Source organism: Poeciliopsis prolifica, unplaced genomic scaffold, assembly GCF_027474105.1.
Source record: "Poeciliopsis prolifica strain line A6 unplaced genomic scaffold, Auburn_PproV2 SCAFFOLD039, whole genome shotgun sequence".
Classification (NCBI taxonomy): domain Eukaryota; kingdom Metazoa; phylum Chordata; class Actinopteri; order Cyprinodontiformes; family Poeciliidae; genus Poeciliopsis; species Poeciliopsis prolifica.
Window position 1 is genome coordinate 3,416,964 of NW_026562414.1, and position 14,944 is coordinate 3,431,907.

The 14,944-nt window shown below is 34.0% G+C and overlaps 1 protein-coding gene across 3 annotated transcripts; it reads left to right on the forward strand.

Annotated features, from left to right (window-relative positions):
* Positions 1–2,002: 2,002 nt before the first annotated feature.
* Positions 2,003–14,610, forward strand: LOC129375406 (adhesion G-protein coupled receptor G2-like). Of its 3 annotated transcripts, XM_055054471.1 has the most exons (22): positions 2,003–2,206; positions 2,358–2,528; positions 3,405–3,482; positions 3,792–3,860; positions 4,022–4,084; positions 4,305–4,370; positions 4,644–5,066; positions 5,345–5,410; positions 5,526–5,576; positions 5,668–5,790; positions 5,938–6,021; positions 6,889–7,039; positions 7,252–7,414; positions 7,592–7,726; positions 8,310–8,420; positions 8,532–8,571; positions 9,022–9,122; positions 9,294–9,415; positions 11,073–11,341; positions 12,170–12,263; positions 12,347–12,630; positions 13,808–14,610. In XM_055054471.1, exons 10-22 carry the CDS (start codon positions 5,760–5,762, stop codon positions 13,972–13,974), a joined length of 1,752 nt encoding a protein of 583 aa, XP_054910446.1. In that variant the 5' UTR covers positions 2,003–2,206; positions 2,358–2,528; positions 3,405–3,482; positions 3,792–3,860; positions 4,022–4,084; positions 4,305–4,370; positions 4,644–5,066; positions 5,345–5,410; positions 5,526–5,576; positions 5,668–5,759; the 3' UTR covers positions 13,975–14,610. The 3 variants fall into 3 exon arrangements, with proteins under 3 accessions (XP_054910446.1, XP_054910445.1, XP_054910447.1); XM_055054470.1 differs by lacking the exons at positions 2,003–2,206; positions 2,358–2,528; positions 3,405–3,482; ... (3 more) ...; positions 4,644–5,066; positions 5,345–5,410 and having other exon boundaries at positions 5,439–5,576; XM_055054472.1 differs by lacking the exons at positions 2,003–2,206; positions 2,358–2,528; positions 3,405–3,482; ... (4 more) ...; positions 5,345–5,410; positions 5,526–5,576 and having other exon boundaries at positions 5,588–5,790.
* The last annotated feature ends 334 nt before the right edge of the window (positions 14,611–14,944 follow it).

The window sequence follows — 14,944 nt, forward strand, 5'->3', positions numbered from 1 at the left end:
TTTAAAAGTAGCAATTTAACTTGAATATTTTTCTAATGTATTTTAAAGTCAAGACTGGTTTTGGAAAAAGTTTAGTTTCTTTTCTCTTATTACAACGAATTGGTGAAGATTGTTGGGCTTAAATGTTTTGGGCTATAATTGTTTTCATTTGTTGTTTTGAGGGTATTGATCTAAATACCACCTTTTAAAAGTAAGTATAATTTCATTAAATAAGACGACATTAAAAGATGTTTTTCTGTCCATACTGACATAAAAATTGTGGTGTTAGCTCCATTTCTGTATCAAAACATTGAAATAAAGTTGCAGTCTTGCTTGAAACATCAAATTAAATGGAGTTGTCTTTTTTTTTCACTGCTCTTTAAAGACATAGAGTTGCTTTGTGCCTCTATGGAAGATATCAATCATCTCATGTAAATCAAAACATATTAATGTCCCTCAGAAGGAAATTTGATGGTGATAGAGTTCAGAACTTCAGGATGTTTCTCTGTCATACCTGTCAGGTCAAGGGAACAAAACCTATAAATAAATAAATCAAGCAGAGAGATAAAGCAGCTGCGTCTGAGAAATAAAACACATGCAAACCAGATGGTGAATCCATCCCTGCTACCTGGAAAACAAACAGACAGCAATAGATACAAGCAAACAGAAATGAAACAGCAAAGTGCAAATGTAAGGGTGGATTTAAATGACCTTGAACAGGTGAGCGGCTGGAGAGGAGCTCCACGAATGAAGTGGAAATATATTTTAGATAACATTTTCATCTCTCAGGCTGAACTATAAATACCTCAAGTTTGAAAAAACGGAGACAGAGGACTTTATATCCCAGTTTAACTGCTGGAAAGATGAAAAAACAACAACTTAGGCAACAGTACATACTCTGTAACTTATATTTTATGACAATAAATAGTTCATTACAGGTAAAATACATTAGATGTAAGCAATATTTTCATATTTTCCTTCATTATTTGATATTTTTAGAGCAACTTTAGACTTAAATCTTTATAGTAGAATCTGACGAACTGAAAGAACTGATAAAACAAATAAAATACAGAAATAAGGAGCAGAGCAGGGACAATTTAGAGTGTTGCACAGATATTAATGAACTCAGAGTATCAGAAATCGAGAGCAGAGTTAATGAACTAAGTTGATAAAATCAAGTTTATGTGAAATAATAAAGAGATAATGTACATAACTGAGAGCATTCAAAGGAATCTGAATCTGAAAGAGCTTCTTACAAAAAAATAACACAAAGATCTAAATAATTTAACAAAAAGGATCAACTTTCCTGGACCAGAACAATGATTTATTTTCCATTGGATTTCAGATGTTATCCAAATGTTTGTATCTCAAAGGAAACAGGATAAAACCAACTGGGTTTCCTCAGTCGATCCTTTTTCTTTATTATAAGTTTATTCTGTTTTTCATTTCAATAAACTTTTTGTTTGTTGAATTACATTCTTTCTGGATGTAAACATTACTTAGCGGAGAATCCAAAAATTAAACTCAAGTAAAAGTACCGCAATTTCAAAATATTTTAATAAATAATAATCCTTGATAATAATATTTAATGAATATTATAATAAAGAAGAAGAATAAGTGCCTTAAATCTATGAGAGAAAGAAAATGGGGGCTTTTGTAGCTTTTTTACAAGTTCACTTTGAAAAATAGAAATAAATAAAGTTTTAAAGATTAGGAAATAAGCTGTTGCGTTTACTTCCTAATATTTGTTTTGACATTTCTTAAGCCTGTAACACAATCATTGTAAATAATAGCAATAATAATAAAGTTCGGTTAGGAGAAAAAAAATTTGTCTCAAGAATCAATGAGCTATTGAAGCAAAAATGTGATTCCTACTAATCCTTTGCATAAATAGGACAGCAGCACAGTCACCGCTGACGACATCCTGAGGATGTCAGAATTTGCCAGCCAAAATATTTGACGCTGATAAATATGCAAATGTTGTTTGCAGTTTCATTTGGCAAAAAGGCTCAAGTGACTCTGGTCGCTTGACACTGACCAGCAAAGACTGAAGTCCAAAACCTCTGATAGTGACAGCTGATTATTTTTAAGTTTTTATTATTTTACAGGTCTGTCTGTGATATTTAAATTAACCAGACTCAAACTCAATGCTGGGAAACCAACATGCCTCGACAAAGTTGGATAATTCAGGTTTTCCTCGTCGGCTGTTTGTGGATTCTTCCTGATTGTAAGTAAACATAATTTTTTTTCAAGTTACAGTGAAGGATTTCAAATTTGTTGCATCTAAAACTGTATTTAATGTTTTTAAAATTTATGTTTTAACATAATACAAGAGTCCTAGTTGCTGCACAGGTAAATGATTGGCTATCTTTTTAAAGTCTCGTCTCAACAAGGGCAGACACAAGGCAAACCAAACCCTACGATTCCTGGCTCTCAGCAACTTGACAAACTCAGAAACTGCTTACAGGACGGAAACATAAATTATGTTGTTGCTGACAACTTCTACGGCATCATCAATACGACTACCCACTTCTCAGCTAAACTCTCAGGTGAGGTCAAAGCTCGTCCTGTTTGAATTCATAGGGGTGCATCAACATTATCACCAGCAAAAATAACCAAATACAAGCTTCTCCATCTGAGTTTCATTGTTATTAATCTATCAGACACTCGAACGGCCAAAACAGTTTCCTTTGTTAGACGAGCAGCATTTGGTGTTTATTCTCTCATAATCACGTTAGTTTTTCTGGTGTGAAGGAATAACTTAAAGTAAAATTAATCTTTTGAATATAAAGCAGCTGCACTGCAAAAACCAAATGGTTTTAAAGATAAAGTTGTTGGTGAGTTTATGACCTGGTCATGAGTAAAAAGAAAGATAACTACATTTAATTTTGTATGTTTGTTATCCTCTTTCTCTTTGCCTTTAGACTCTATCTGATTCATACGGAACTACATTACTGCCACTGAAAAAAAGCAACTCTACGTTTATCTCAGAGTTCTGACATTCTTGCAAAATTCTGACTGTAAACTCAGAATTTTGACTGTAACCATCAAAACTGACATTTTGACATTCTTTGCAGAATTCTGACTTTTAATTGCAGAAAATTCTTTTTTTTTTTCCCAGAGGCTGAAATACTCTTCCATATATTCAAATTTGGTCTCTATAATAAAAATATTTTCTGCCAGTCAGGAGAGACTGTCTTCAGACCTAAATGTACCAGGTCTATGAATAATTTTGGGCGTATCTCACCTTTACTTTAAACTCTTAAATGATTTGTACACCTTGATTTTCAGTGAAACTCAGAAGCATCAAGCTAATGCTAAAAGCTGCATTAACCACAGAAACTGGAACCGAAACATTGGTGCTATTTAAATGTGCTATTTTACAAAAATAAAACATTGTTTAATTTTCTGTCAAATTATCACAGGCAACAATGGACCGATTCCGGACGTGTTACTGAATGTTGTTGGAAAGATCTTGAAGGAACTCAACAACACATTACCCAGTAAGACGAGTCTAATTTTTTTTAATGGACACCATTGGGTTGACGTAATACAACCCAAATCTCCAAATCCTTTTAGAAACATTCATGTAGGTCGGACTGGTGACTCAATCAGCTAATATTAAGAGAATTTGTTGAAATTGGCCAAAATATATTATCCAACTTTTAACCCCAAGATGTTCTACATCAAACCCAGAGAGCTAATTAACATGGGGCAAGTTTCCAGGTAGTTTCCCATCTGTATGGCTCTAAATGAAATGTTGATGGTTATAGTCTGTGTAACTTTGTTTTTCTTCTCTTAAATTAAAACAGGCGATGACCAACTGCCACCAGGTCTGAGAGAAGTATCTGGCAATGTTAAAAAACTGTTGGAAAACATTGGTAAGAGCATTTCTCCAATGAAATAAAATTGTATTATAATGTATTAAAGCATTTCATTGCTGTGTTGAGCCATAAAATGTCTGTTTCTCACTTTCTGCATAGCAGAAATACCGTTCTTTAAGTTTTAGTATATTGAAACTCTTTTGTGCTCTCTTTATAAGATAATAATGGGAATAAGTTTGGTGTTTCTTTGGACAAACTCAAAGAACTTGGAAATGCTGTTGGTAAGAACATTTAAGTATGTCACAAATTATTATAATATCATTGGTGTATGGAAGTTTAAAAGATAATTTGTTTCTGTAATACAATCCTTGATTCTACGAGCAGAGGTAGGCTAACAGAGGGTTATCATGGGGAACTGATGCATTTCCAACATGTAGTACAATGAAAAATCTCAACACATTCAGACCTTCTTGTAATAATTCAAAGTTGACTTTGCTTAAGATTTCAACAAGTGGCAAAATCCCATCACTCTACCACGTGGAGGATCTGCAGCCCCCTCTGAACAAGGTTCGATTCCCAACCCCAGGCCATTTACTGCATGTTCTGTTCTTCTTCCTGTCAATCTTCTAATGAATAAATGTCGTATTAGTGTCAATAATACCTTAAAAGAAAGATGCTTCTTTACTTTTCTAGTTAATGCATGATCTTTTTAAAGGAATGTTCTTTCATTTTTCCCAATTCACTTCACTGTCCGAAGAATCGTTTAATCAGTAAAAGTTTGAGCTCACATAAATTATGTGCGTTAAGTTGATGTTAATGTTTTTTTCTGATTAATTAAAGCACCTGAAGCTGAACTGCGGCCAATTTTCAACTTGCTAAATCCGACTGTCCCAGTTCTCATGAGTCTACTCACAAAAAGGGAGTCTGGTAATAACACTAACACAATGCTGAATGTGCCAAAGAAACGATTTATTTCCATCAGTGTAATGAGGCAACAGTTTGATGAATTATGGCATGAAGCAGCAATGAGTGATTTCCTAATAAGTAATAGCCAAATTAATCAGGGAATTGCTGTGAATAACCCTAACCCTAACTAGATGATGATTGAGAAAACCAAATGCAGCTAAACAGAGATTCTGTATTTTTTAATGTAAATTGTCGGTTTTTGTTTTTAAACAGACAATGACGAAATCGTGCAAAGTGTACTTGAGAATATTCCAGATCTTATCAAGCTATATCTGAACCAAAGCACTGGGACCTCTGGTAAGATCCTAAATGCACTAATTAAAATGTAAATTCATTTATTAAAATATAATTTATAGTATGCATAATTTGAACTTAGTCGAAATCGTAAATTGTTTTTTAAGCACTCTATATTTCATTTGCCTTTCTTAACACTTTAAGTTTTTTATTTAAATTGCTGCTTTGTTACAATTTTTGGCTCCAACAATGTAACCATGGATGTAATTTCCAATTGTTAAATCTTTGCTTTGCCTTTTCCAATAAACTGACATGAGATTGATTGACCTTTTCTTGTAAAGATGTGAAAAGTCTCAATTTGACTCGTCCTTTGAATTGGGTCACAGACACAATTACTACTGGAACTGGTAAGTACATCGTGGTAAAGTTATTATAAAACATCCATTTAACTTCTTTTAAATGATTTGGTAAAAGTTTCGAACACAGATTCAATGAAGAAAAGATCTTTTGCATTGTCTTTAGCAGAAAGGCAGCAGTGTGTGATATTCCTACAGAAAAATGAATCAAAACACCGTAAGCTGAGCTTGAAACGTCAAACTTGAAAATTCAATAAAGCTCACATCATAAATGTAAAAAACTGAAACGAGTTCATTTTAACTTGCAGAAAAATTGTGGAAAGCGTGGCCACAAGTGAACCAAAACTTTACACTCTACATTTCAAAACTTCTTGCCCAGAAAAATGTGGAAATTCGTGCTATGAAAGGAAAGAACTGCCTAAATTCAACTGGTAAATAATTTTATTTGATTTTCTTTTTCTTACCCAGTACATGTCAGTGTTTATGAGAGATTATATAAGTTAAAGTTAAAAGCATTGCTGTCAAATTTGATGTTTTATTTAATCTTTGTGGTTTTCATTAATGCCGGAACCGATAAGAATTGTGCATGTATGGAAATATGACTACAAAAGAAGTGTGTAAATCAGGGACTGCATATGATAAGAAGGCCTGTGAAAACAAAAGTAAGTATGATAAAAACCAATTTAATAACTACATCTGATTTTTATTGATTATTCACTTCAGTTTGGCTGCATTGATTCCTTGTGATTATTGGTTTGCTGTGTGGCCCTTAAATGCTCACTGGTTTTTTTTACCCTGCCGTTTTAACATTAGCTAGCATGTTGCATGTTATTCCACTAAATTGACGTTACACTCTATAAAGTGTTTTTGGCTGTAGTTCATTTTATTGACTTATTTACATTCATCTCACTTAATTCATGTGGTTTGATGACGGTCAGTTAAAGTAAAAGTTACAAATCTAACTCACTTAAATCAACTGAAAGGAATTTACTTCACTTGAAACAATTGAGTTCAATTAACCAACTAATTGACCAATTAAGTTTATCCAACTCAATTTTGTAGGTTTTCATAACTTCATTAAATGTGTTCAACATTACAAATTGAAATCACTCTTATGCAAATAATTTCTTTATTTGAAGTGAACTAAGTGAATCTGAGTAAGACTGATTTAAATTTGTTATTTTAAAGACACTTAATGAATTCAGTTAAAAAAACTTAGTAGATTGAGTTTCATAAATATGAGTTGTTAAACTTATTAAATGAAGTTAGGTAAACTTAATTTAGTCACTTGTTACCAATTGAAGAAATTCAACAAGTTGGTTCAACTAATTCCTTTTTACAGTGTTAAAGAGCAACCATAACGATTCGTCAGGAAATTTCTCACATATTGTATAGAAAATGGAAACACTGACAGATTAAATGCATGAAATCTATAACCTATTGTTATTTTTGTGAGAATTGTTTGTTTACATTTGTGATTATAATTATGAATGAACTGATAACTTATTCGCTGTTTTATTGACTTTTAGACTACGAAGACAAGTACATCATAAACATAAATGAAAATATCGCCAAGTGTGTCAACTGTGACAATCCAGTAAAAGAGCCTGATGAGACCATTAAAATTAACACCACTGCTTTTGACGATGATGCAGGAGAAGTTGACGCATCCAAAGCTGCGTAAGATATGAAATAAATCCTTTTGAAAACTTTCATGCAGCTACATTAAAATTTACCTGGCGATACATGTTGATCTACTAAAATGAGATTATTTTTGTTCAACTAAATGATACAAAAGCACGACTCTATGCTTTTACAGTGGAGCAAAATACATTTAGGTGTTATTCACCTATATTTAGGTGATTATGGTCACAATATTCTTTATATTTCAGAGAACTTATGGATAGCATGGCAAACTTACTCTCCAAAATGAATGGGACTTCAGCTGAGCTGTCAGTGGCGAAAGGCGTCGAAGGCGTCATAGTGAAGAAAACCGATCCTGCAGAACTGAACGAGGTTTCCTTTGCTTACAAGACTCCAGCTGAAAAACTGAAAGTGAGTTCTGACTTAACTTACATTCACTCTGCAGACAGAGGTCAGATTGAGCAGGATTATATGCTTATTATGTGCTAAACTAATAACCTTCTCAAATTAGTAATACTATGCACTTAATTGCATTTTTTTTCTTATTTATTTTTTTACAAAGTCTCTAAAACTTTGTTCTACCTACAGATTGTAGAAGACTCTAAAAGTCTTGAAGCATTTTCCAGATCCGTCTCCGTGTCGAAGGAAGCGTTTGAAAAGGCCATCGGTCCAAACGGCTCTCTACCATTCGTAGCTGTTCTCCGGTTTTTGAACTTGACTCAGGTATGGAAAAGGAACCGATAATGTTTTGTCGTTTTGTGTCACAATTAATGCTTCAGAATTTACATACATGTTGAAACTATAATTATCTACTGACGGTTTATGAGACAGATAATCTGTGAAAAAATCAAGCTCCTCTGCCTTCAACCAGTGCTAACTAGAAACAACCAATCAGAGTCAGGAGGCGGGCCTTAGCGCTGCCAATCAAGGCTGCATGCGCACCCCTCATCCCTTCTCTTCTCCTTGCTCTCTCTAATTCTAGCTAGCATGGCCAACAATAATGGAAAATAAAGAGTTTTCCTGTAACGTTGTATTGTTTCTCCACCATTAACAGATTTAGCAGCGAGTACACAATATTAATTGACAGCACTAAGACCCTCCTCCTTGTTTTGATTGATTGTTTTCGGTGCATTTCTTGAGACAGCTAAATAACTGAAGGAGGAAGTGGAGGAGATTGATCTTTTCACAAATTATCTGCCTCATATCATATTGTCACTGTCTGGTGACAGTTTCAACAAATATGTAGAAAACATTTTTCAATATGAAAGTTACATAATTCAGCTTTAAACATGTGTTTTATCTCCAGGATGAGATGAACAGCACTGTTCTTTACAACGAGGTTGTTGCAGTTGAGATGGGAGCTCAGATCAAGAATCTCACCGACACAATAAGCATCAATTTCAAGAATGCAGAATTTGTGAGTTTTAATTGCAATTTTTTTTCTTTAATTTTTTATCTCTTGCATTTAAAAAAAATCCCTTCTATTGTTCCAAGAGACATGTTCAGTGTTTCTCTCTTTTACTTTCAGGACAAGTTTTATCCAAACTGTAGCTCATGGAACGGTGAAGGTAATTCCCTTTTACAAGTTGATAAATTAGGGGTTAGAGTTAGAATATAAATTATCTGTAAAGACTCAGCCTATTCTGTGAAGCAGCAGCGGCTAACAACATAGCAATAACTCATTATTTTTGGAATAAAGTTTGCAAAAGCATTGAAAACCTGAGTTTTTATCATTTTACTGCATAAAACCAATTTGTTGCTGATGCTTAATCCCCTCCATATAGAACCATTTTATAAGCATTTATCATTTCTGAAACCAAACTCTCTTTGAGAACTTTTTCCAGAGAAAAATTAAGAAAACAGAATGTCTTAAGTGCTTTCCTGTCAGTTGCACAGAAATACTGTACTGTGTTTGATAAAATAATGTAAAAAAAGACTTTGACAAATTGAAATTTCTATATTTGTAATATTTATTTTTATACTTCTAACCATAGTAGCTACATGTTTCTGTCTTGCAGGAGGAAAACCCAACTGGACTTCTGAAGGATGTGAAACTGTAGTCGATGGGAAAAACATCAGATGTGAATGTTCGCATTTGACGTTTTTTGCTGTTTTACTGGTACAGTTTTTATTTTCACACATTATTCATCAATCAATCGTAAATATCTGGATGGAAACTCTCCTTTTTCTTGTCACAACACAAATCATCCCTGTAACATTTCTAACTCATGCTATAAAAGGCAACGTTGTTTTTATTTTTGTTTGTTTGTTTGATTTTTGGTTCTTACAGACTCCCATAAACCAAACCATCTCCAGCTCTGACCTGAACATCCTCACCATCATCACACAGGCCGGCTGCGGACTGTCCATTTTCTTCCTCGGCATAATCCTCTTCATGTACTGCCTGATAAGGTAGGAATCAATGACAAGGCAAAATATGCATTTATAAATACACATTTCTCCACTTTCCCACAAAGAGGGCAGACTTTTCTGTAATTTTGAAGTGTAATTTCCAAGAATTAGGGTGATTTGTTTTCAGATATATGAATTTCATTTGGGGTAATATGTATCTAATTACTAGTTAAATAATTTAAAACTCCATTTTGCATTTTCTCATATTGTCTTTAACATGAGATTTAAATATTGACCCATAAAGATCTCATTATGCGTCTCCATAAGAGCATTCTGACTTGAACTTGGCTGAATGGTGTCGCTGTTTCGTTGTGGTTGATTTACGGAAAGTTTATGTAAATAAGTGTGCCGTTCAAACCAGCAAAACACTGCAGCGAGTTCCAGTTGGGCTTATTTACAGCAGCCATATGGAAATGTTGAATAGTGGCTTCTTTGTTGGAGTCCGATGGAAAACTCCCATATGCACAGCAGCAACACGTCATGCAAATATACCAACCCTGTTCTTTATAAGTCTGTCAGGAATGTTTACAGTTATTCTGTATAGTTACATTTTACAAAGAAAAAAAACACCCTCTATTTTTTGCATTGAAAGTGAACTTTATTTGAAATAATTCACGTCAAAAATGTTTTTAATATATAGTTTATAAAGCAGTTGAAACAATCAATTTAAGATAATTAATAATGTCATATGTTCTTTCTTAAAGTTTAAAAAACATTTTTTTTCCCAAAGTAACGTAAATTCTTGTCCCATTTCCCAACAAAAATATACCAAAATTTTTATTTAATTTGTGTTATTTTATGCAGAATTATAACTTTATATACACTGATTTTCTGGAGATAAATATCCATCGTAACCAAATCAAATTTAATATTAATTTACGACATTTTTCTTAACTGCATTTTTTGTTGTTGTCTCTTTTATGCCTGACTAAAACTATAAACACGCAAATGTTTGTTACATTATTTAAAAATGTATTTAGTTCTCTTTCAGCATTTAATGTTTTGTGAAACACCACACAGCAATAACAGTTTTATGAATCCAGTTATGACCTCACTGAAGCATTTCTTGGAAAAAATGTTGAAGAATATATTTTTAACATAACTCTGAAACCACTGGATGTTATTGGTTCCTTCTGGACAGAAAGAAAGAACTGAAAAATGGACAAAAGTTAAGCTATTTTTAAATTGTGACAGTAAAAGTCTGGTTTAGTTTGTCCTGCCTATTGTTGTCCAAACGCAGTAAAAATAACATTTAGCCCATTCATTTGTTGTCCAAATTATGATAAATCAAAGATGCTGATGATGATGAATCGCATAAAGAAAAGTGAAAAAAGCAAACAAGAAAAAAAGGAAATATGTGAAAAAAGAACAAGGAAAGAGAACCTATTGCTTTACAAATCCAGGCTTTGTTTATTTAGTGAAATAAAATCCCAATTCTGCTGCAACAAGGTCAAGTTTTTTCTGAAGAAATCCAGCATTTAACCAAAGCCAAGAAGTAGAAAGTTTGGTTTAGTTTAGTCTATTTAATGTCATCCTAATGGACAACCTGTTTAAGATATTAATTGTTCCATTTTTGGAGGTAATTTACACTCTTTTATCTGGAGTTTAAATAACCATTCACTTGTTTTTTTGTTGTTGAATCGTTCTGTCCCCACAGGAAGACGAAGGCCAGCACATCCACCCAGATCCTCATCCACCTGGTCTGCGCCTTGTTCCTGCTCAACTTCACCTTCGTCATCAATCACTTTGTGGCGAAGCTGAACAGCGATGTGGGTTGTGAGATAATGGCGGCGGTGATGCATTACTCCATGTTGGCCACTTTCAGCTGGTTTGCTGCACAAGGCTTCCACCTCTGTCTGCAGCTGTACAGAGGAGGGAACATCGCGATAAAGCGCTACCTGCTCAAAGTTTCTGTCGTCACCTGGAGTGAGTTTATAGAGCCTGAACGTTCTGGAGCCGACTCAGGATTCGCATGGCTCTCTTCTCTTGTGCTTTACTTTTCTAGAACTTTTATGGATTCTGAATATTTTCATGAAACTTTGATCAAATTTACCAGGTACTTTCCTTCATCTGCCATTAAACTTACCAGTTACCTTCATGGTAGTTTGAGCAAACTCCAAACATTTTATCACATGGGCCAAAATTGACCAAAACAGAGTTATTACTGTTTTAAATGACTTTGCCGACTGTTACTTATTATCTTTGAAAACCTTTGTCGCATTGAGTTTTTATTAGTTTAATAAATTAAGCAGATGCAGCCTTTTTGGCAGATTTTGAGTAAAATTTGATGGACTTTTGTAGTTCCACTTACTATGAAATAAAAAAGAAAGCAAAAAAACAATATGTAAAGATAAAAGCTTTGTGTTGTACCAAACATTTGTCAGGCCAAATTCTCCATCTGCGGTTAGGGAATCACAACAAATCAGACCAAATTGGAGGTTATTTTACAAGAACTTTGCTATAATCTAATTAGTACCTGGTAAATTTAAAGTAAATATTTGTAAAGCTTCATAAAAGTCCCATTGAAGTACTTGGTTATGTTTATTAAAAGGTCCATCAAAGTTCCTGGAAAGTTAAAACAGCATTACCCGTATATATATATATATATATATATATATATATATATATATATATATATATATATATATATATATATATATATATATATATATATATATCACTTTCCGTCATAATTTGAGATTATTTGCAAACACAATTTTGGGAGATTAATTTCATATGTGACTGCTTTTCCAGTTCTACCGAGCATAGCGGTGATCATTATTGGCAGCCTGAAAAAGTATGGGAAACAGATCATCTACACTGATAATCCTGCGAACAACGTGGCGATGTGAGACTTAAGACATCTTTGAATGACATGCAGCCTCATTTGGACTTTTATTGTGCCAACCTGATGAGTCTCTCTGTCCACAGGTGCTGGATCAACGACAATAACATCCATTACGTCGTCAACGTTGGCTACTATGCGGTGGTCTTCCTCTTCACCTTCACTACAGTCGTCATCACGCTATCCTGGCTCTTTTGTCTCAGGAGAAGCAAAGCGGCGAACCAACAGGAAACAGGAAGTGGCAGGAAAATAGTGATCATCCTGGGTCTGTGTTGCCAGCTGGGAGTCACTTGGGGTTTCGCCTTCTTCGCCTACGGTTCCTTTCGGATGATAGCCACCTACATTTTCACAATCCTCAACTCATTCCAAGGTATTCAGTAATTTCTATGTAGAAAATAAAATGCAACATTTTTAACACATAAAAATGGTAGTCGGCCATTTTTGTATGATCGAAAAGGTGCAAAATGTTTAGAAATGTTTTCAAGGTTGAATTTTAACTCTAAAATGAGAATTTTAATCATTATTTTCACAGGTAAAACTTCAAAAAGTTAGGACTTAAGGACACTTTTAGATTTAAAATAGAAATATTAATAATGGACTTAGAATGATTGAGCGTTTCTCATCAGTCCATATCAATAATTATTCATTAGTCTTTCGTTTTAAACATCTGACATATTACCTAACTTTTCCTGTTTTACTCAGTTTCCAGTCAAACGTTTTGAATTTAAGCAGTTTTGAGGCAAAAACTTTAAACTGCTGCTGTGCCAGTTACTCAATGGGTGTTGCTAGGTAACCACAAGTTACGTCACAACTTGTTGCTAGGCAACCACAGAGCGAGTGAGTGAGTTGCAACCAGCCTTTGTTTTGCCTACATCCCCCAGAATGCTGCGGTTTATCGGATCGGCGTTCAGGGAAACGATTTAATATTATATCAGATGTACAACCGGTTGATATTGATCACGTTTCTATATGCTGTTATTGATTTATTGTCCAGCGATAATATGTTGCAGAAAAATGATGAAAATTAACTGCGTAACACAAATAAATGCGGAGAAGCTTTAAATAATCCCATGTTAGTGAATTTGGCGTCACTTTGTACCTTTAATAATGTGGTGGAGAAAGAAATATTTTCTAAACTGCAGCAAAAAGCTAAAAGCATTTAACATATTCCACTATTGTGATAACATTTTAAGACATAAAGTTGTATTTACAGAATATTCAAATAATTAATATTTAATTGGAAAGCCCATGTTTAAATGTTTCCATTTAGAATATAAAGCATAAAATGGATTTAACAGCCAAAGTTTCAAAACTACTCAGATTTTTGGAGATGTTGTGGATAAAATAAAAAATGGTGAAATAACATTTGTCGATGTTGTTGGCTCGCTATTATTTTTCACCTGCTGAAGAAATCCATAAAAAAATGTACGAAAGGCTATGAATTTAGTAAAGCTGATAAAGTTAGGAACTTATGCAATGAAGCATGAATGGGAATAAACATTAATATTTTTATTCAATGAGAATCCTCCTGTCTTTGTGTCTGCCAGGGTTCTTCCTGTTCCTCTACTACTACAAGACAACCCGAGTCGGACCAAGCAGCGCCAATGCGAAGGGAAACTCGGACAGCACCAACACCAGCATCAGTACTCTTAAAACCGGACTGGAGTGTGTGGTGAACCCATATGTGAATTTTGACAAACAGAAAGAAACATGATCTGTGGCGGGACAGAGAAAACTTGCAGTGTATCCATGTAAAATAATTCTGTCTGATTTTATACACTACGTTTAAAAACATTTTGATGATATGGACATTTGTAAAGATTTCAGGTCAATATCGATCGTCCTCTTCATGAGACTGTCTTGGGAAACAGTGTCTTCAGTCAGAGGCTTTCTCTGGTTCACTGTAATACAGACTGCTACAAGAGCTCTTTCCTGCCAACAGACAATAACTCTTTGAAAAATCTGAATTAATGAGCTACAATATTTAATTTTCCTTTGGGATCAATAAAGTATTTTTGAATTTGAATTTAACTGAATGAAACCAGAAACTTGCTCTGTATTAAAGCCCAACATGTAAAAAGGTTTTGTTTTAAATAGGATATTTAATTTATGCTTTTGAAGTAAAATGCCTCTGCTCCTTTTAAAACTTTGACTTTTCTGTCCTCCATTGTTTTCTGAACAGGAAACTCTCCCTCTCCAAGGGAGAGTTGCAGCTAAGATTCATGGTATTTTAAATGAAACTTTTTTATCCTGAACAATGTAAATTATTAAGCTACGTATTAGTACAAGTGTATGTTTCAATCTTTCTGTGTCTCTTTATGCATATTCAAGTGAAGTGGAAATAATAATAATAAAAAAACTTCCGTAACTTTTTTCCTCACATTTTTGTTGTGCAGATTCTCCAACTCTTTCCTATAAAAATCAATCATAAAACCAAATGTTCACATCAAAGTTATAAATACAAAGTTATGTCCCATTTCATTGCTTCTTTATCCAGTTCCGTCAGTCCAAACGTGCAGGAGCTCTGGCTCAGGCTGGTAGGTGATGTCGGTGCCTCAGGGGATGCTGGGTAACGCGCGGAGTCACCTAGTTTTGCTTTCTTTCTTTTTAAAATGCCACGGCTGCTTTTAGAAGCAGTGGAAACCCAAATGGAAGTGCAAAATCGTAATTTTGAATAACAGATC

Excerpts from the sequence above, each read along its gene's own strand:
- LOC129375406 (XM_055054470.1), top strand. The coding sequence starts at position 5,495 with ATGAAGAAAAGATCTTTTGCATTGTCTTTAGCAGAAAGGCAGCAGTGT. Across the intron at positions 8,421-8,531 it reads ATTTCAAGAATGCAGAATTT|GACAAGTTTTATCCAAACTG; the intron begins GTGAGTTTTAAT and ends TTTTACTTTCAG. Across the intron at positions 9,123-9,293 it reads CGTTTTTTGCTGTTTTACTG|ACTCCCATAAACCAAACCAT; the intron begins GTACAGTTTTTA and ends TGGTTCTTACAG.